General features: G+C 50.4%; 2 protein-coding genes across 5 annotated transcripts in view; one reads left to right on the forward strand and one right to left on the reverse strand.

The window, feature by feature from the left end:
- The first annotated feature begins 293 nt into the window (after positions 1-293).
- On the forward strand, positions 294-16,663 carry LOC144106546 (ras-like GTP-binding protein Rho1). The gene is made up of 5 exons (XM_077639393.1): positions 294-510; positions 5,640-5,850; positions 10,496-10,696; positions 12,031-12,213; positions 16,005-16,663. The coding sequence occupies exons 1-5, from the start codon at positions 497-499 to the stop codon at positions 16,050-16,052; spliced, it is 657 nt and encodes a 218-aa protein (XP_077495519.1). The 5' UTR covers positions 294-496; the 3' UTR covers positions 16,053-16,663.
- Positions 16,664-19,420: 2,757 nt separating this feature from the next.
- Positions 19,421-20,572, reverse strand: part of LOC144107702 (ras-like GTP-binding protein rhoA) — a 41,825-nt gene continuing 40,673 nt past the window's right edge. For 2 of the 4 annotated variants that reach the window (XM_077640832.1, XM_077640835.1), the window contains exon 5: positions 19,421-20,502. In XM_077640832.1, coding sequence (XP_077496958.1) covers positions 20,455-20,502 — 48 coding nt within the window. In that variant the 3' untranslated portion in view covers positions 19,421-20,454. The remainder of the gene's footprint in view (positions 20,503-20,572) is intronic. The other 2 variants (XM_077640834.1, XM_077640833.1) reach the window with 2 other exon arrangements.

Consider the following 20,572-nt stretch of genomic DNA (forward strand, 5'->3'; position numbering starts at 1 on the left):
TCTGACGCGATTTATAGATGGTGATGCGTGTAAAGATGGCTCGAAGAATGACTGAAAGCTTGGTGATTTTATTATTCATGTTTTAACGCATCTGTCTGAAGTGGGCCGAAGCGTAGTTTTTGCGACGCCCTCCTGGTGGGAAACGACGTACCACCGAGCAAGACTTCATCGACGCTCAGGAGATGGCGCTCCAAGCGCTAGCGTCGAGGCGCTTGACCCGACGCCGGAGCTGAAGTTGGGGGCGGGTGCTTTCAAACCGTTATCTGATAGCAGTAAAACAATCCGCGGCCGTTATCGGACGAACACGACTTGCGCGGCCCCAAATACGCGACCGTGGCCTGTACGAGGACGCTTTCGCCTGTTTCTTTTTTCGTCAAAAACCGTCGAGCTACACCTTTGCCTGGAGGCGGAGAAGGCTGGAATCGAAGAAACAATTCTTTGACCCTGTGGCACGCCGTGGGTCATTCAACGTCCATGGCCGTTCCGAGCACTGCCTATGTCCAGTGAACAGTAAGTGCGAAACGAGGTAGCGTCTTGTTTCTGCGCTTTGAATGCAGCGTAGATGTCGGGCGCTACTGCACTACGAACCTAAGCCGTGCCAAATGGACCTAGACGTAGCCCTTATCGCGATGAACAGTTAGTCCATGCGGAGACCAACTGTGCTGATGGTCGCTTTCCAGTTCATCTAAAATGAAGTAATGGTCGTTCTTTTAAATGACTAACGGTGGTGGAAACGCATGCATTACTCAAGGTTACCCCTGTGCCACATTTAGGGACATCTGGTTCGTAGTGTAGTGATGTATTAGTGCGTATCTAAGCTTACCGGAATTTATAAGGCACTCCCTTATAATTAGCCTCAGTGCTTTGATGCTTGTGTACCATAGAAAGTAGTAACGAACCCAAAACCGCTCTTTGATCCAAGCATCTGCTTGGTCTCTCGTTTTTTTTTTTTTCACCCGTAAATTACAGAAGCAGGGACGGTTGAATTCATTTTAGTGCTCTCACAACCCCACCCCGCACGCTTTTTCTGTGTGCTCTCAGCAAAGCGGCTGCTTGACTGGCGTGAATTTTAGCGCGGTGTCACTGTGCCCGACGCGGAATGTGACAAGCGCGCGAAAGTGTCGTGTGAGAAAAGAATCGGGGCTGTTACACGAATAAAAAAAAAGCACAAAACAGTCCACTTATGTGCTAGCTACGCTGCAAGTAACCAACGTAGAGCCATCGGGCTCAAACGCACCATTCTTGTGAGATTCTAGTTTGTCCAAGATAACGGCAACAGTATTGGTATTCTGCGTGAACGCAACGAAAACCAACGAAAAGTGCCAAGTGCGCTGCAAGCATTTTCGTCTGGCTGCGTGACATGCCGCTAATATGTTGTTACGTAACTTTTTTTTTTTACAAGCAACGAAGCTGTACTTTCACCCTTGCTTCTATCGTCATTGTACATAACTTTAAGCCAGAAATGACTGAAAATGGGGCGTAGCGGTTAGTTATCTGAGGCGAAATGCAAACTGCGCTTGTGACCTGTGCGATGCCGGTGCACATTAAAGAACGCCTGGTGGTCGAAACTAATTTCCAGTCTTTCACTACGCCGACTATTTCCCTCTTGCATATTTCACTCCCACCTTCTCCATGAGAAGTGAAGCGGTTACTCTGTCTTTCATTTCTTCATAACCAATTATTTATAATTTATTAGTCATTTATGTCTGTGCTCCCACAGCCACTAGCCCTTATAGACCAGTCATCAATCCTTCAAAGGCATTCTGTCTATTATTGCTTCAGAAATGGATAATGGTTATTTGATTTTGTTTCGTTTCACCTTTTGTTTTGCTAATGTATCAGTGTACGTCCTTGAAAGAGTGGCAGATCGGGCTAGTTGGTAATTTTCCATAATGCGATACAGCGCGAATAAAGACGGGGACGAAGCGAGACAAGACACCACAGCGCTGTGGTGTCTTGTCTCGCTTCGTCCCCGTCTTTATTCGCGCTGTATCGCATTATGGTACGTCCTTGACTTCTTCAAAAAAAAAAAAAAGCGCTCTATTAGGTTGCTGTGCGACGCAGGGTATACGACGGCGGCGATTAGAGACAATAAAGCCGGTGGCTAGTCACTGACGTCATTTGTGTTTTTCTCATTGTACGTATGTTATTGCTTGCGCTGCTGTTTTTTATTTTTCGGATTTCGCCCATATTGACTCATAAATACCAATTTGGGGAATCACTGTGCAAGCCTTATTGCTGTTTGCAAGAACGCAGAAAAAGCTGATACTCCGCAGAGGGGAATTCTTTCGAATTTTGTTAACGCCGAAATTGCTCTGCCTTCTACGCGCTACGTTTACTTCTCAATTTATTAGTGAAGCACTAATACATGCTTGCTTCTGAAACGTATGAACACGCTGGTCATATGTTCAATATTATGTGTCATGCTATTCGACCTAACCAGGTTGCGTAATATTAATATTCCACTACCGATATAAAATTTCGGAGGGCTCTAAAACGCAGATCGCTACTTGCGAGGCATTTTAGAAAATTTTTGAGCGTGGAAAGAAGCTAATACCGTTTCGACACTGAGCTACCAGGACAGTTGAGCATTGCTCGGACCTCAGATGAGAAGTGCACTATCTATTTACGTTAAACCTTGCTCCGAGGAAAGTTTTGTTTACTGATACATGGTTGGCCTCACGGATGCGGCGTGTCAAGGCCAATATAAGTACGCACCAACGTGGAGTTTTCAGACAGGATGAAGCTGTCTGTTGCCTTCAGAAGACAAAGAAATCTCGCTGCTCAATACCCGTGCTTTTGAGTACTGTATAGCCATGCGCTACTTTCCCATCTGAGCCTGCTGTTTTCGCGGCAGTAGGTGTATACAGTACTCTCCGCGATCCACTGCTTTGGATCAGTGGCTGTGGCATTCAGTTGCTGAGGTCAACGTCGCGGGTTCGAATCTTGCCCGCGATTGCCGGCCGTATTTCGGTGCAGGTGAAGCGCCAAAACGCCCGTGTGCACGTTAAGAAATCCAAGGTGGTCGAACTTGTTTTTATTTGTTTCTGAGGGAAGGATATTGCGCAGTATGTGTCTCATCTCGGTGGACACCTGAACCGCGTCCTAAGGAAACGGATAAAGGATGAAGTGAAAGAAAGGAAGAAAGAGGTGCCGTAGTGGAGGTCTCCCTTATAATTTCTGCCACCTGGGGATCTTTAACGTGCACTGACATCGCACAGCACACGGGCGCCCTTTGCATTTCGCTTCCATCGAAACGTGGCCGCCGCGGTCGGGTTCGAACCCGGGTGCTCCGGCTCAGTAGACGAGCGCCCTAACCATGATGCTGATTGTGTTTTTCTCAATACCTTTTTGCCATGTCAGACTGAAGTTGCCTGTACTGCCCCTTGTCTTCGCGCATGCTCATATTTTCATTTATGGTTTCTGCTTTACACCACAATGAGTCAGTTGGTAGTAGCTCTTATAATCGTGATATGCGCCTCTTCCCTGGTTCATTGTCTATATTTTTGCGCTAATTTCTTTACATTATTCACCATAACAGTGTTGGTGGAAATAAATCTTCCCAGCTTTTTTGGACGAGACATCCGGAGGCCATTCGGACGCCTTCGTGAACAAAATCTAGTGGCTTTAATCAGAGGGGAGTCTCCCTGCGGCAGCATCGTCACAGGGGTGTAGCGGAGGAGGGGCTGCGCGTTGTGAAATAGCATTAGATAGGGAGGCGTATCGGACATCGTGAGACAATCATGCATCGTCTAAGCTTTCCTCGATTTCTCGGTGTACCTCACGTATTTCTTGCGACCTGCATCGGTACCTCTTTCCTTTTTCATAGACGGTTATCCGATGGGAAGCGTGTGTTTGGCTTTCAGATCTCACCAATGCAGACTCACAAAGGAGTACAGACACCAAACGGCGCTTTTTTCTCCGCGAGTTTCGGTTTCCGCGCGCTGTGACGTCAAATGTTACGGCAGATAACGTGTGCTCACATAACGCTGACGAATTTGGCGCTGCGTCGTCTGCTGCAAATCGCAGAACTGTCACAAGGCAGGCGCACTTACAGCAGGCGACAATCTCCTCCCAAGTACGCCATGTTGAGGATGAGGAGGGTGTGGTGGGTGAGAGTTGTGCGATTGGAGGGCGATCAGGCATTGCAAGTAGCCGAGTTCTAAGTGGGCATAAGGGTGAGGTAGCTAGGGCAGGAGGGGTTGTAAAAATTAAAAATGTGACAAGACCGCCACGCTGAGCCAACGCCCCCTAACACCATCAAGGCCCGATCGCCTCTTTTCTCTCCCAGTCACATATCATCAGACTCACTATGCCCACTGTAGGGCACAGACCTTTCCATATCTCTCCAGTTAACCCGGTCTTGAGCCAGCTGCAGGTACCTTATCCCAGTTGACAAGGAATCCCACATCTAGTTCTCGTGTATCCGCTAAACCATGACAGAATATTAAGTGCCGTCCTTTTATCACTGTGTTTTCTTCACCTGTCCTCCTAGCCTCACTGTCTTAGGGCATCACCGTGTATATATACCTCTTAAATCCTGTAATAGCACCGCTAGACTAGCCTCACTGGATAAGGTCCGATCGTTAAACATTGCCATGTTCAGTTAACTGACAATCTGGTAAGGTTCGGATGTACTGGTCATCCATACTACATGCTACATGTTCTGCCGAAGCTCATACTGCTTGTGACCTTAATTTGTTCTCGACAATTTTAAATGTGGTGTCATCATCAGGAATGTGGTTGTCCAGGTTGGCCGGCCGACCGTGACGTCACGGTGCACTTCAGCGCTGGCGCGCGCCGACCGAGACCGAAACTGCCGGCATAAAATCGTTTGTAATTAATTGCTGACTCTGCGCACTAGTGTTTTGTGTTTTGAGCGCATTTTTTATAATTGCTGGGTGCGTAGGCTTCTTTCCAGGCAAAAATATGGACACCCAAAACTTTGTACCTCATTAAAACCAAAACTAACGAATAGATAAAGCGCAGGAGAGACAGGACGCAGTGTCTCTTAATGTGTCCTATCTCTCCCATGCTGTGTAGCACCAATTGGCCCAAAGTGCCTCGGTAAAGCAGGAATTCATTGCAAAACATTTCATTCGTCGTAAAGAGCTTGGTGCTAAGAGCTCGCGTTAAGTGGTCGAGAGTACAACGCCCTCGACGACTTTGTCAGCCAACTCCGCCGGCATAATAACTTGCGTTCTGGGGTCAGAGCTAGCCAGCACGGCCACCCACCGCTCGAGAGAAGGAGCGGTAAATAGATCACCCGCAGGTGGCTCTATTTTACAATCCCATAGGATGTGATCGTAGTTGGCCCGTTGGCCGCAGTGTTTACAGCTCGGGTTGTATTGTTCAGGATAAATGTGCGCGAGGAGTGATGGGGTGCGTATCGATCTCGTCTGTAGACGACGCCCCGTAACCTCTTGTTCTTTAGTCAAGCTCTTGTGCGGAGGAGGGAAAGTTCTCCTGTCTAGTTTAAAATTACTGGTTAGGTCATGATACGTCATCATGGCGTCCTTCGTGAAATTCACGGAGCAAAACTCATCCACTGCCCGGTCGACGAAACCTCTGGCTTTATTGTGGGAAGGTGGAGGGCCACCAGCTGGTGATCTGAATTAAGGAGGATGATGGCGCTGCAGGTCTGACGCGAGAGCCTCGTGGCACTCCATGAAGGAAGAGGAGAAGCCCGAGGTCACCGTCGACTTCTACAAGAAGCTGGTGACGGTTGGCGACGGCGGCTGCGGCAAGACGTCGCTGCTCAGCACCTACATCACGGGGGTCTTCCCGGAGAACCTGCGCGCCACCGTCTTCAACACCGTCATCACCGAGGTCAATGTCGGCAAGAAAAAGGTCGGTTCGATGTCTGGTCCGGGATCATTTATGGCGCTGGACCATGTTTTAAATTCAACGAGATTCAAAGACTCGAATTTGTGAACCTTGTAAATAAAGCATGCAAAGCTTTTTTTGCGCTAGGATTTGAAATGGTGACGTACTCCGCGATTAAAGTCGCGACGGTGTTCAGGCCTCTGAAACTGGGCAGCGCTATACTCAAGACAAGGGGACAACACCACATAAGAACACAAGACACGAGCGCAAAACTTTCAACTGTGTTTATTTTCGACATTACGCATATTTATACGCATCTAATCATGGGACACACAAACATAAAAGCGTTAGAGCCAGCCAAGAAATCAAAACAATCACCTACACCATGCGAGATATAAGTTATCCTCGCAAGTCATGCATTTCACAAATGATCGGCTAAAAACAGTTTTTCTTTTTTTTGTTAAAACCACAGACGGGTCGCTAACGAACCCAGCACCTTCCTTTTCCAGCTTCTTCTTATCGCATCGCAGGAATGCGGTAAAACTAGGCAATTACCCGATTATTCGCGAGATTTTAGATTTCGGCTGCATTCGCATACATCCTGTCATGCATCATCGCCCGGTGCCGCCAAGCAGAGTTTTGCGGCTTGTGCCTTGGGTGGCGTTGGTTTTATTCTTTCAAGCAAACTTTTGTGCGTTGAAATTGTACCGCCGTTGGCGTCATGTGGGCGCGGCTACCCGGCACTGTGCTCTGCGGGGGAGCCTGAATGCCATCGCGGCTTCATTCGTCACCATTTCAAAAGCTAACACTCAGCACGATTTGCAAACAACTAATTTCACACATTCCATCCCTCTAAGCTCGTCGAATTCTGAAACCTCTTCTGTTGCCCCTTATAATAATCTTTATTTGCGCCATATGATATGACACGGGAGACCGGCAGTAAAAGCTGCTTCATAGGACAGCTTGACAAGGCCGCCGGCCTTCCTATACACTTTACAGCAAGGCGTGGCGCATTACACACAAAACTGGAAGACAATGCAGGAACCAAGGAACTGCAGATCAAAACTACTCAAAGGAACGCAACTTTATACGCATAAATGCATGATTCATTTCATTTTTTTGTATCAACAAACAAGCAAAAAATTGGCATTGAGGACAAATTCGTGCAATATTGGAGAAATTCGTGCAATTATTGTTCCGTGCAAAGATTGATTCTCTGACATTCTTTGTGTTGAGGTCGCCCAGGAGTCAGCAGCGGAGCGGCGGCGGCAGCGTCCGGCGTGCTGGAAACACTTCGTCCTTTTCGGCAACACGCGCACTGCAAGCCGTGCGGGTCGCTACAGGGCTCCCCTCCTGGACGATCAGTCGATATGCGTCAAGAGTCGTGAAGGGCGTTCCGGGTCCGAAGGCGAGGGCCCGGGGCGGCGAGAGAGCCGACACCTACGGGAGGGCCGGGGGCGCCGGGAAAGCCGAGGCCGCCAGATGGGCTGGGGGTGCCGAGAGAGCCGCGGCTGCAGGAAGGGCCGGAGCCGATGGAAGGGCGAGGCCGTCGTGAGTGCGGGGGGCGTCGGGAGGGCCGGGCGTGCTGGGTGGGCCGGAGGCGCCGGGACTGCCGAGGCCGCCGGGAGAGCCGAGGCCGCTGGGAGAGTCAGGGCTGCCTGGAGGGCCGGGCGTGCTGGGTGGGCCGGAGGCGCCGGGATTGCCGAGGCTGCCGGGTGGGCTGGAGGTGCCGGGAGAGCCGAGGCCGCTGGGAGAGTCAGGGCTGCCTGGAGGGCCGGGCGTGCTGGGTGGGCCGGAGGCGCCGGGATTGCCGAGGCTGCCGGGTGGGCTGGGGGTGCCGGGAGGGGCCGGGCCACCGGAAGAGCCAGGGGCGCCGAGAGGGTCAGGCATGTCAGGAAGCTCGGGGCCGCCGGGAGGTCCATTCGTGCTGGGTGGGCCGTGGACTCAGGGAGGACCGGGAGCGCCGGGAGGGCCGGGGCCGCTGGAAGGGTGGGGGGCGGCGGGAGCGCCGGGAGACACGAGGTCGCCGAGAAGACCAGGGGCGCCGGAAGGGTCGGTGGCGCCAGGAGGACCGAGTACATCAGGAGGGGTTCCGGAAGGGCCGGGGGTGCTGTGGGGGCCATAGGCGCCGGGAGAGCGGGGTGCCTGCACGGCCGGGGTTCCCGGAGGTGCCAGGAGGGCGGGGGCGCAGGGTCGGATGAGGGCCCGGGACGGACCGAAGGCGCCAGTTGGGCCGGGCGTTTGTAGAGGGCTCGATGCACTGGAGCCGCAGAGTGGAGGCCCCAATCTCGGTACTGCGCTGCACCGAAGACCCCAGAGGCGTTGTCGTCGCTGTAGCTTTTAGATGTCGGACTGAAGGTCTCACGATGAAGCCGCGCCTTTTGGATGACGGTCACCGCTCTGTCCCGGTTAAGCGGCGTCACATTTGTAGTTGGCCAAATCCCACGAAACAGTCGCCAATCTAAACAATCGCCGGGCATCACGGCGGTGGCTGCGCCCGCCAAGCCCCTCGGCAGCGGTTCACACGGCATGACCCTGCGACGGAGGGGGTTGAACAGGACCACGTCGTCGCACGGGCTGTTGTTGTCGTCCTGGCCCCCAACCAGATACACTTCGTAGCCTATCTTTGCCAAGCAAACAGAGTGCCTAGGCGATGGCATATCACATCGTCGCTCCAATGTGGACGAGGCCAGACGGAGCACGTCGATCTGAGTGGTGCACTTGACCTCGGGTTTCAGCTCCAGGACGCCCCCTACTAGCCAGAGGTCAGGCTGCACGGGCACGGCCGAGCAAAATGCCCTCTTCTCCGTCATCGCTGGTAGCTCGGTCCAGGTGTCTTTGCTCAGATCGAATGCGTAGACTGAGTCCTGGAGGGTGTCCCCGTCGGGGCCGCGTGTAATGCCCCCCGCGATGTAGACTCGCCTGTCGATGGTGGCTGCAGCCATCCCCATGAGAGCCATCGGCATTGGGTGGATGAAGGACCATTGCTTCGCGTTGAGGTCATATATTTCCGCGCTGCTGAGCGTCCGGCCGGTGCGATCGATACCGCCCAAAACGATTATGCGGTCGTAGCAGCCGGCGGTGGCATGAAAGGCACGTCCGCGGTGCACTGTTGGTAGCTCGGTCCACCTCTTTCTTGTGTTGCAGAATAAAAATGCCTTCCCCGATGGCTGCATGCTGCCACTGCTTGTCAGGCAAAGGGGGTCCAGGCCGCCTGCCACAACGACGTCGTTTTTGCCCACGATGACTGCAGTGTGATAGCACATGGGCTGAGGCACGAAGCCGTAGGAGCTCCAGCGATTGCTGCCCGGGTCATAGGACGGCACGGCGGCTCGTTTAGCGTAATCGGTAACCGCCATCCAGGAACGCAGCTACGGGAGAAGATGAGGCTCGACAGGTCACCGCAATGTGGAGGTCGCCCAGGAAGGCGACCGCAGCCACACTTACTCAGGCCCATCGAAGAGAAGTCAGCAGCGGAGCGGCGGCGGCAGCGTCCGGCCCTGGCCAAGGTCGCGAGCGTTCTCTTTAGCGCGTGCCGGGGACACTTCGTCCTTTTCGGCATCACGCGCACTGCCAGCCGCGCGGGTCGCTACACTCTTCCTTTGTAGAAGTTTGCCCGACGGCAGGCGCAATTACCGGTGAGAAAATTGGATTTAAAAATCTTTCCACCAGTCGATTTGAACTCGTGACGTCCTTACCGAAAAATATGGGTTTTCACCGTTTTGAAGTGAAAGGCGGTGGAGCGTAGCCTCTGGGCAAAATTGTGTCCACGCACGCAGTATACTTGCGGAATATTCCGATGATGGCGACACCTGTATTTCGTTTATTCGTCTTTTCTACCTTAGGAAAGCCCCGTTTCCAGTGAGAGCGGTCTGTTTCTGATTATAACATGCTGCCCTATCGACAAAGGCCAGCTTCAGTTTGACCTCATTGACCCTTTAAGGTCCGTTACGCGGAGAATAGGGAGAAGAGGATTTCAGGGGACTGACATGCGTGAATGTGTCGAAATAGTTTTTCCTGCATACCCGCATCGCGTAAACTTTCGTGGCCAACAACAGTACGTGTGCGGCAGAAATAACTGAGTAAGGGGTAGTTCTGCAGGATGGAATACGGACCTTGTAAGTGTGGTCAGTACGGAGGTAAATGCGATGTGGAGGATAGATAAGCTCACTGCGCAAATGTGCATGGTGAAGCACCTTACGGAAAAAGTAAGGTTTTAACTTCGTTAAATCGAGTAGACGACGAAAGAATGCGTTTAGTCTGGTTGACTCATTGTTTTGCTTTGCTGGGTCGTCGGCACGTCTGGCGACGATTTTAGTTCGATAGTAGTATCAGCTGATGAAGACGACGATGTGCAATTCGCATCGCGAGAGTGCGCTGCATGCAGTTTAACACGAGACCTATATATAGTGCTCTCGTGCAGTGGCCAGCGAAGCTGATCTGTTCGCGCCGCCGCGGGTACGAATCTCACTCGCGGCAATATTTATTTATTTATTTATTTATTTATTTATTTATTTATTTATGGCCGTTTATATTAGAGAGTATACGAGGGACTGAATTATTTTGCACCATTTATAATGAGTGGATGAGGTATATAGACTTGAACGAGTCCCGGTGCACCAGCAGCTTGGCGACTCTGCACAAACATGGACGGCGTTCTCTCCGGCAGGTTCGACTCAGCCTGTGCGACACGGCGGGCCAGGAGACGTACGATGTTCTGCGCACCCGCAGCTACGCAGACACCGACGTCATCATCATCCTGTTCGCCATCGACGCCCCCGAGAGCCTCGACAACGTCGAGGTCCGGTGGAGCCCCGAGGTGAAGCACTTCAGCCCCAAGGTGCCCATCCTGCTCGTCGGCAACAAGAAGGTGCGACACTCTCGGGGATCGAAGTGTAGTTTCGATAGCAGATTGTCGCGTACACAGTGATCGCACGCACTGTCGAGTGATCCCCGTTTTGGCTTCTTGGCAGCATGCCGGACGTGTGCTCCCTATGATCACGGGTATCATACCAAACGCGTGCTCCCTGCGTTCAACAAAAGAGGAGTTGGTCTTTGCGGGTCCGTGAGCAGCGTCCGGAACTTCTGTTCCCTATGATAAAAAAAAGAGTTGTAGTAATAGTAGTGGTTTCTTAAAAATGATAAAAGCAAGGAAAATATTTTTGCTAGCTTCGGCATCTGCCATCGCTACGGGAAGCGCCTGAACTGAGGCAGCTTAAATAAAAGGATAGCAGCCAGACTGGAGAAATGAAATGAAAGAGGAGAGGGGACCGGCAGAAAGGATAAGGGGGAGTGAGGTACTATATGCAGGTATTCTATTTACGCACTGACATATGTACAGGACAAAAGAGTTGGTCGTTTTGGTCACGTAGGAAGCGTCCCGAGCACTCGCTCCCCATGTTCGGCCGCCGCGGTGGCTGAGTGGTTATGGCGCTCGGCTGCCGGCCCGAAAGTCGCGGGTTCGATCCCGGCCGCGGCGGTCGAATTTCGATGGAGGCGAAGTTCTAGAGGCCCGTGTACTGTGCGATGTCAGTGCACGTTAAAGAACCCCAGGTGGTCGAAATTTCCGGAGCCCTTCACTACGGCGTCTCTCATAGCCTGAGTTGCTTTGGGACGTTAAACCCCTATAAACGAACTAAACGAGCTCCCCATGTTCAACCAAACAAGAGTTGATCGCAATGGTCACGTGGACAGTATCCCGAACGGGCGCTTCGTGTTCAGCCAAAGAAGTTGGTAGTTGCGGTCACGTGGGCAGCTACGCGAGCGCCTCAGCGCCGCCACTATGCGAAACGCGACGGAAGGGCAACGACGCTGCCTCCCAGGAACGCACCAAATGCGGCCATACAGTAGTAAAAAGCAAATGAACCTCTACTAGACACATAACGAGCAAGAGAACGGATGGTCTGTGAAGGTAACGGAGAGGACTCCAAGGGATGAGGGTCAGGTGGGCCGATAATAATAAAACTGTTGGTAAATGGTGCACGTGCCTGGCGCCGAATAGGGATAATTTGTTTCAGATGAGGAGGCATTTGTCCTGCAATGGGCATAACGTGGTTAATGACAATGATGACTGTTTGTAGAGGTTAAGCGACACGTTGAGGATCATCAGTTCTGGAGACGCATGCTTTTGCGATGCCTTGCAAGTGACTGGTCGCAGGCTGAACGACCTCTTTCGTCGGCGCCGTCTTTCTTGCGCACACGCAGGACCTGAGGGAGGACCCGGAGACCATCGAGGTTCTTCGCGAGCGACGGCAGAGCCCCGTGTCGTACCAGGAGGGCCTCGCAGTGGCCAAGAAGATCAAGGCCAAGGGCTACTTGGAGTGCTCCGCCAAGGACGGCACCGGAGTCTCCGAAGTCATCCTCAAGGCCTGCCGCCTCGCCATCAGGGTAAGAACTGCCTTGCTTATTTGCCTGGCGCAAGCAAGCTCGAGACGTCATGTCCAGCCTTAGGTTTAGCTTTAGCACGCAGGAAAAAAAGCAGTCTGGGTTAGTGCTTGAACGTGAAAGGATGAGATGTTGCGGGATGGCACGCTGCGCAAGTAATACCCCTGTCACACGGGACGTTGAATGTCATTCGCAGCGAATGACATTCACAACGAATGTCATTGCCTGCTGGCGTTCCCGTTCTACACGGGTACACAAAACGGCATTTGCAAATGATGGCGATGTCCATCGGCTAACTGCTATGACAGCAGAACGTTACATATCATGTTTTTCATACACATATTTTATGTTTATTGCTAGTATCACACTGTTACACATTAATAGACTCTTTAAAAATTTTTTGCAACGCCTTGCGGCAGCAATAGTCAACAGGCAATCCACTGAAATATCCAAAGCAAGACAGGCTCAAAGCCGCTCACGATCCCTCCCGTACATGCCGCCCGCACTTCCTCCCGCTGTCGGCACTATGGAGGGCTGCGAAATTGGTGCCGAATTCTTGACAGTCGCTGATGAGCAACAGTGCAAGCGAACATTGCTTGTTCACACGCCTTCTGCTGGGCTGGCGAAGCTGCAGAGTTGTTTTCCATTGCGAGCACTGAAGGCAAACGGAGTGACGACCACGCTACTCAGGCAAGATGGAGGACGGTTTGTAAACAAACGCGGCCGTCTCTACAGTAACTGGCGGCGACTGGGAACAAGAGTGTAGTTGCGCAAATCGCTTCAAATACCTTATTTTACATAAAAAAAATGATTCAAATGTTCATTGCAGCAATTAAAATAAAGTTTTCTTTGAATACGTTTTGTTCTCAATAATCAGTTTTGTAATTTTTCTCCAAGCCGCTGTCGTCGAGATTACACAGGTCGCGCTTGCATGAGTTCGGGAAACTCATTCAATGGGCGAATGTCGTTAGCTGTGAATGTCATTGACCGTGCCCGTGTAGCAGCGAAAAAAACGCCATTCAAACGTAATGTCATTCGCTCCGAATGACATTCAACGTCCCGTGTGACAGGGGTATAACGCGGAAGACAACTTCCAGGGTCTTAACATGAGAGAGTGAGACTGCCAGATTATTAAAAAACGTTGTACCTGAGGGCAGCAGAAAAAGAAAGACTGTGTGAAGAACTGCCTCCATGGGATCATCTGTTAGATACGAGACATGCATGGAGTAGGACAATATAATTGCTGGATGAGGGTACGCAACGTCGTAAGCGCACTCCAGAACTAAATCAACTCCGAAGAGTGCCCATAGACACCTAAGTCCGGAAAGCATGTCCCGAAAGCATGTCCCGAAAGCATGTCCCGAAAGCACGTCCCGAAAGCACGTCCCGAAAGCACGTCCCGAAAGCACGTCCCGAAAGCACGTCCCGAAAGCACGTCCCGAAAGCACGTCCATAATGCATGTCCAGGAATCATGTCACAAAGTAAAGAAAAAGGAAATGAAAATTGGTTTTTGAGGAAAGGAAATGGCACGGTAACTCTCTCACATACCTCGGAACCGCGCAGAACAGGGAGTGAAGGAAGAAAGGAAGAAATAGGTGCCGTGTGGACGGGCTTCAGGATAATTTCAACCACCTGGGGATTTTTAATGTCAATTCTAATTTCGTTTTCATTCCCATAATTGCACAGTAAAATTGCGAATGCCCAATTTTCGAGTTGTGGGGAGACTTCAAAGACATGATGATTGGATTTAATTTTACCGACGCGAGGGCAGCTTGGCCAAAGAGCGCCATGGCAGATGTATTTGATCTGCGCCAGCGCATGGAATCTCAGGCTATTTTCGGAAGCATTTCTCCTATGAATGAATCGAGCACCGGCCAAAGAAAAAGCTTACGCCCGTTGAAAATCTGGCGAGTGCCCGGCAGAGCTGAGGGTCGAACCTCTCCCTGGTCGGCTCTCTTCACCACCATGTTCCAAGGATATTCACTCAACCACCGGCGCAAAACCCTGTACTCGCTGAGAAGCCATTTAGAACATCAAGGCTAGGGGCACCGAATGTACAATCTTGGTCAAAAGTCTTAGGGCCAAAGGCCTTTCGCTTCAGCCTTATAAGAGAGCCATTAAGGCACCTTTAAAGACCGAGCTACCTTGAATTGCTAGCAGAGGGTTTCTTCTTGCGGTAGCGAAGCTTCCTGCTTCACTTGCGTTTTGAATGATCCGTTACAGGGAGCATTCTGGGAACATTCATTTCGCTGCAGCTGAAGGCTGTGGCCTTACGACTTTTGACCAAGACTGTGCATACTTATCTGGCGGTGTTTATCGCGAAGCTGGACAGCTCCCGTGATATCGAACAGCGGCGTTATCCGAACTGTGTGCAAGGTCGCCATCCAGTGCCGTCTCCGATACCGCGAGCGAGAAACAGCTGATAGCTGCTTCGCGTGGGTCCTGTGCTTTCGTTTACAACTGCTGCTAATTGGGCCCAAAACGGCAGCAGTGTGGATGTCCGACCCCGTTTTGCGGCGCCACAGTTGACAACGCCTACGCCAACTGCCTAGCATTAACTCATAGTGCTGCGGTGCCATTGCCTTTAGGCTTAGGGACAGCGAGGACAGTGAAGGTAGTCTGTATGAATATGCTACTGCGTTCTAATGACGTGTACGCTACTTTCGCTAAAAACGGAGCTTTTATTAGTCTGAAAATATGGAGAAAAAGAATTTAAATGCTGATGTCGCCACCATCGGGCCGCTTTTGCAATCAAATTGAGATGCGCATCAAGACAGTATGTACGGAGCGGATCCCTGAGGCTAGTGTACGCCTGCACTAACTTCCAAAAGACGACCACGGAGTCTCTCTTGACGTCACGAGTTCGAACTAAGCAAGGGAAAAAGTGTTCGATATTTAAATCCATGTGCTCAGCAACAGATTCCTTTTTTGCTGCCGGTAAACATTAGCATAGCCAGAAAGAGCTATAGGATCCACTTATACTATGAAAAAAAAAAACTGGATGTTGTTTTCCTTAGCGTCCATTCAACAATGCATGTTACAACTTCTGTAATCTTTTTCGCTGTGGATTGAATATGTCGGTGCGCCGTTACATAAGATGCTTCAAGCAGTGATCTTTTCTTTTTGTCTTTTGCGGTGACAATTTTGCGAATGAGTGCAGAGGAGCTACCCTGTTTAAAGGGACTCTGAAATGATTTCTACGGGCATTGTCTAGTGCAGCAGATGTGTAGAGGTGGTCTTTGCCGGTATTCGAGTCAAATTTGAAAGCTGTGCGTGGACCCTATTGTTTAGAAATAATTTTTGAAAATCGCTGCTCGCAATAGCTCGCAACCGATTACAGCGACACCTTACCGCCGCGTCCCTCAGCTAGATAACGCCAGCGGGAAGTGCTCGCCCAGACTGTCCACTGACGTGATCGAAGTAGGGGACGCGACGGTGAGGTGTCGCCGTAATCGGTTCCGAGCTACTGCGAGCAGCGATTTTCAAAAATTATCTTTCAAAATTACAGCTTTCAAATTCTTCTCGAATACCGGCAAAGGCCACCTCTACAGATCTCTTGCACTAGAATATGCCCCTCGAAATCATTTCAGGGTCCCTTTAAGTTCTCCGAAGATGCGAAATAGTACATGCCAAAGAGTGCCTCGTATACCTACAGCTAATAATACCATTTGAGACAGATGCTAATCGGGTTGTTGTAGCATGACTTGAAGTTTGTTTGAGCGCTGCGCATTTCTGCCTCATTTATCTGAGCATGTTTATTTTCTAACCATTCTACTTCCTTCTTGCTTTTCAGCGGAGAAGGTTCAACTTTTTTGCCAAGCTGTGCTGTGCCTACAACTGAGCAACACAAGCTGCACATGCCCAGTCGCTTGCACCTTCCCCGCTAATGGAGCGCGTTATGGAAAAGCCCGTTGTTTGTTGCACTAGAATCGACACTTTTCTTACCATGTATAATCGTGGCATCCGAAAACTCAAGGTGCGCGTTCCAGCCAAGCTTATGCGGGTGGACTCGCTACATAACTGCAGTTCTCAGAGCCCGTGCTGGTGTAAGTTCTTTGAGGTTATGCAGCTGAAGTTTACAAGCTGGGCATTCGGCAGCTACACAGCAGGAGTTTTGAACTGTTCGTCCAATAATTCGAAAAGAACAATGAACTTTGGGTCACTAATTGGCTGGGGCTGAAATTATTCTGAAGAAATGTTTTTAGATAAGTTCCATGTTCCACTACCTGTGCGTGGCTGCACCATATCGTCGTTAATAACACTCACACTTTAGGTCTGATTGCGGCAGAATGCATCTCAGGGGACTTGCAAGTTTGTTGAGGGCATGCTGGGTTTGTTTCCCGCTATTACTTTTTTTACTGCTTTTACGACGTCATATTGTGGTGATGTACATAAATATGTTCTACAGTCTAGTGAGTAATAAACTTTTACCGTGTTTCATTTGGTAATGATTTAGATGTTATTTTCTCTCTGTGTAGAATAACACGATTGTTTTTGCTCAATTGTGGTGTCCCAACTGGGGTAACGGCAAGTGACGATTTCTCGGTTGGGATATTGAAATGGCAACCTTTCTTTCAAACATACCAGGTGCCTGTGCTGTTATGTTATATCCCTGGGCATCAGTGTCCCACCGTAACTGCAGGACTAGCCGCTGTGCTCAAGCTGGAGTCTCTCCCGCACAGAACTCTGCTCATGAATTGATCCCAGGGTGACTAGAAGGCATGCTCTTCATCGATCTCGCGAGATGCCAGGCCGCCTTTGAAATGTTGGCGCACGGTATATCTATTTGCGTTCGCGCCGTCCGGTCTAATGAAACAATGCTTATTCACGCGACCATATCTACGGGCACTTCACCGTTCTGTACTAAAGGTGCCCATTTTGAGTTGTTCTTGGCAAGTCGAAAGCGCAAACGGCAGGGCGTGCAGCTAAATCATTTGACAGGTTGCTTAGCTATCTGGAGTGAGCAAATGTTCATCATACACCAAAATAATGCGCAATAATTTGCCACGTTCTCTCAAGTGGCTTTAGTGCGCTGACAAGTGTACGCAGGCCTTTATGAAATGAGTTTCTCGACATTTTGCCCGTCTGTGCAAAGCGCCAGCTTGAGCTGTGTCTTTCACCTGGCATGGCGCAAACGCTAGAGAGAAACACGCTCTTGTTGAAGGTGGTGTACATGTACCGTTTTAACATCACCGAGAAAAAAGTTGATAGCTGGAGAGAAAACCTAGTGCCATTGGTTGCAGTGTGATCACGTGACGTTGCGACGTCGCAAAATATTCAGTTACTGACGCCAATCGAAACAGGAAGCTCCAGAAATCTGTCTTCCTCCGAAAGTTTTCTCTGTGAAAAATTGATGCCCGTACCTCGTCACCCAGTGTTCAAGAGACATTGAAGACAAATCGGCGTTGACTTGTAGTTTAACAGACTACCACTATGTCACAACAAACAAGCTGCTTCCGCAGGTGACTGAGCGCATGTAAGATAGAAATCTTCGAAAAATGAAGACAAGTGTCGCCGCCCCCGGCTGTTTCCGCGACTACACTGCGATGACGTCAAGTGGCACGGCGCTTTCAATGAGTGGCTGGGTGATTGGCGGCTGCTGCTTTCTCTCGCTAGCATTTGCGACTTTCTCGTTCTTGCTCACTCGTCGAGCGCGACTTTGATCTGTGAGCACTTGGCGGCAGGCGCATCGGCATTACCGGCTGAGAGGTCTGGAGTGTTAGCTGTTGCGCCTTCCTCCGCTTTTCCACGCTGTGACGCCGCATTAGCTGCCACGCGCGCTCAGGACCTCTTGCTCCTGGCGTTGACGTCAGACCAGTCTACGGAGACGGCATATTAGCTGTGCGCCGCGGACCGGCTTCACTGAAGCTTTGCCCATGGAGGCCCTTCATAATCCGTGTGATGTACAGCCCTCGCTGTAAAATCTAAGGGAGTTGTCAGTGTGCAAGTTGAAGTTGACCCATATCGACTAATTCTTCGTCGTTGTCAGCGGCGGTCGAATATCGATAGAAGCGAAATTGTAGAGGCCCGTGTGCTGTGCGATGTAAGTGCACGTTAAAGAACCCCAGGTGGTCGAAATTTCCGGAGCCCTTCACTATGGCGTCCCTTATAGCCTGAGTCGCATTGGGACGTTAGCCCCCATAAACCATCTTCATCACTGTCAGCCTAGCAGTGTACTCCGCAGTACAACGACCTCTCCCTTGTGTCTCCAATTACCGTACCGTGTCCTTTGCCAGCTTCGGCCACCTTATCCCCGCGTACTTACTAATATCATCCGCTCACCTGACTCGCTGCACTTTAAGCCAGAAATCACAGTTCATAATTTCCACGTCATCATGAGCTTGAATCGAGTGGCGGGAAAAATTTCGTAGCAGAACTGTTTGGCGGGTCAGTTGGTGCATAGTTTTTAAAAAAAGTGCGCTATTCGTATTTTTAGCGCACATTTTTTTGGAAAATTTCGTTGATAATTAGAAATTTCTCACCAATGAATACGTATTTCACTGCCCGACGAACGTCTGCAGTACCACAGAAAGCCAAACGGTTAATTTTTACCAAGAAAAAAATCCGGTGGATTTTCATGTGTGGCGTACGGAACCCCTGACACCTGATCTGATAGCGCCGTTCCTGCAGCTGCAGCCCTACGATTATGTTGCCCACGTTGGCCCTGCTCTATAAAAGTCATGTGTACGGAGTGTCACTTCCGGTGATGTGGTTGAAGTCCGACAGTTTTTTAAGGCGAAAGCCTTTAATAGTTCATACTTGCGGCCACGACCCTGTCCGTCCGTCCGTCCGTTACGCTCTTCAACTCGATAAGAAAAACTTTGCGCACGATGGGATTCGAACCACCATCCTTCCGTTCCGCAGCCGAGCCTGCTAACGACTACGCTACTTCCTGACAAAGCATATGTAGTTCTCCTTGTCTAGGACGCTGGAGAGTGCGGAAAGGCGTCGAATCAGACGGATGCCTCCCAAACGCCCTCCAGTGTCTCAAGAGCTTAAGATTCACAAACAATTGTGTACTTAACATCTTAACCACACATCGGTGACACAGGCAGCGACACCGCGCTAAAGGCTTTCGCCTCAGCGCACTTTACGTCAACAAAGTGTCCCCCTGAATTTTTTTTTTACTATCTCCATCAGGCAAGCATTGCTCCTTTCAGCTCGCAGTCCAAGAGGAGGAGGAGAGTCCGCCCCCCCTTTCCCCCCTAAAGGGAGAAACTTTACATAGGAAAACCACGCTGAACCCAATTTTTCGAACAAAAGAAGTCTAATAAATACATGGTTCAAACTGGACCAACCCCGGCCTCCAAAAGTGAGCCATGAATCCGTGCCTGCACCGAATGGCCAGGGAAGGAGTCCATGGAGTGCTTACAGGTTGCGTATAAATAATATATTTCATAACATTTCGCTTAAAAACACCAACCTGTTCGCGTCTCGTCACTGCCGCAGCTTTCGTAGCTCGCTTGTACACATACATGGTCCCAGAAACTCGCAAGTGCAACGTATCACATTTTGTCTCCTCAGCAACCGTACATCTTCCATCTGCAAGAATCCCGCCTGCGCACCCTAAACTGCTACAACAATAAGTCGGACTCGCATTTCATATAGCACCTTTCGTTAACGACCAAGGGAAACAAAAAACAAGCAAAGACGCTTTTCTGGTACCCTGCACATATATCTTCACCCTCGCAAAAATAAAATAATTATAGCACAACTTGACTTGAAATGCACATTATAAATACAGCTTTCCGCAAAAACGTGTCCATAAAATATTCTCTAGAAAACATCAGGTCACTTGCAGAAACACAGGCACGTCGTTCGCAAAATTTTCGCTCGAACATTGTCTCGGTAAGTTCCTGCACCACAGTTGATAAAAGCCAAGTCTGCTGTCCCCCCATTCAAGGATGGAATTCAAGCGGCCTTCGCACGTTGCAACGGCTTTCCTTGCGACCAATCATGGTAAACAGCGATGAGCCGGTGGTCAGTCACGTGCAGGCAGCCTCGTGAAGGCGGCCGCTGATTGGCTGACAGCAGCCGTGGTTTTCGCAGTGATGCACGGTCTTAGCGAAACGCGTAAGTAGGCTGCAGCGAGTTTGCAGACGAGAGTGCGAGCCCGCGCAGACAAGAACGTCGATAGGAATGTCGCCGAAAGGGTTCGTCCCCTGAAAATGCCGTCCATTCGGTCCTCCTTCGGAATTTCGTGTCACGTGACTAGATAAGGAAGAATGGTTCTGCAAACGACGTCACCAGCAGCACTTCCACCTTGACTTCTTCTGTCGGGCTTGCGTCGTCTGCAACAGGAAATGAGCGAGGCTTGTTTGTTTGTTTGATTCATTCATTCACTGATTCAGTGAGTGATTC

The sequence above is a fragment of the Amblyomma americanum genome, chromosome 10, assembly GCF_052857255.1.
Source record: "Amblyomma americanum isolate KBUSLIRL-KWMA chromosome 10, ASM5285725v1, whole genome shotgun sequence".
Classification (NCBI taxonomy): Eukaryota; Metazoa; Arthropoda; class Arachnida; order Ixodida; family Ixodidae; genus Amblyomma; species Amblyomma americanum.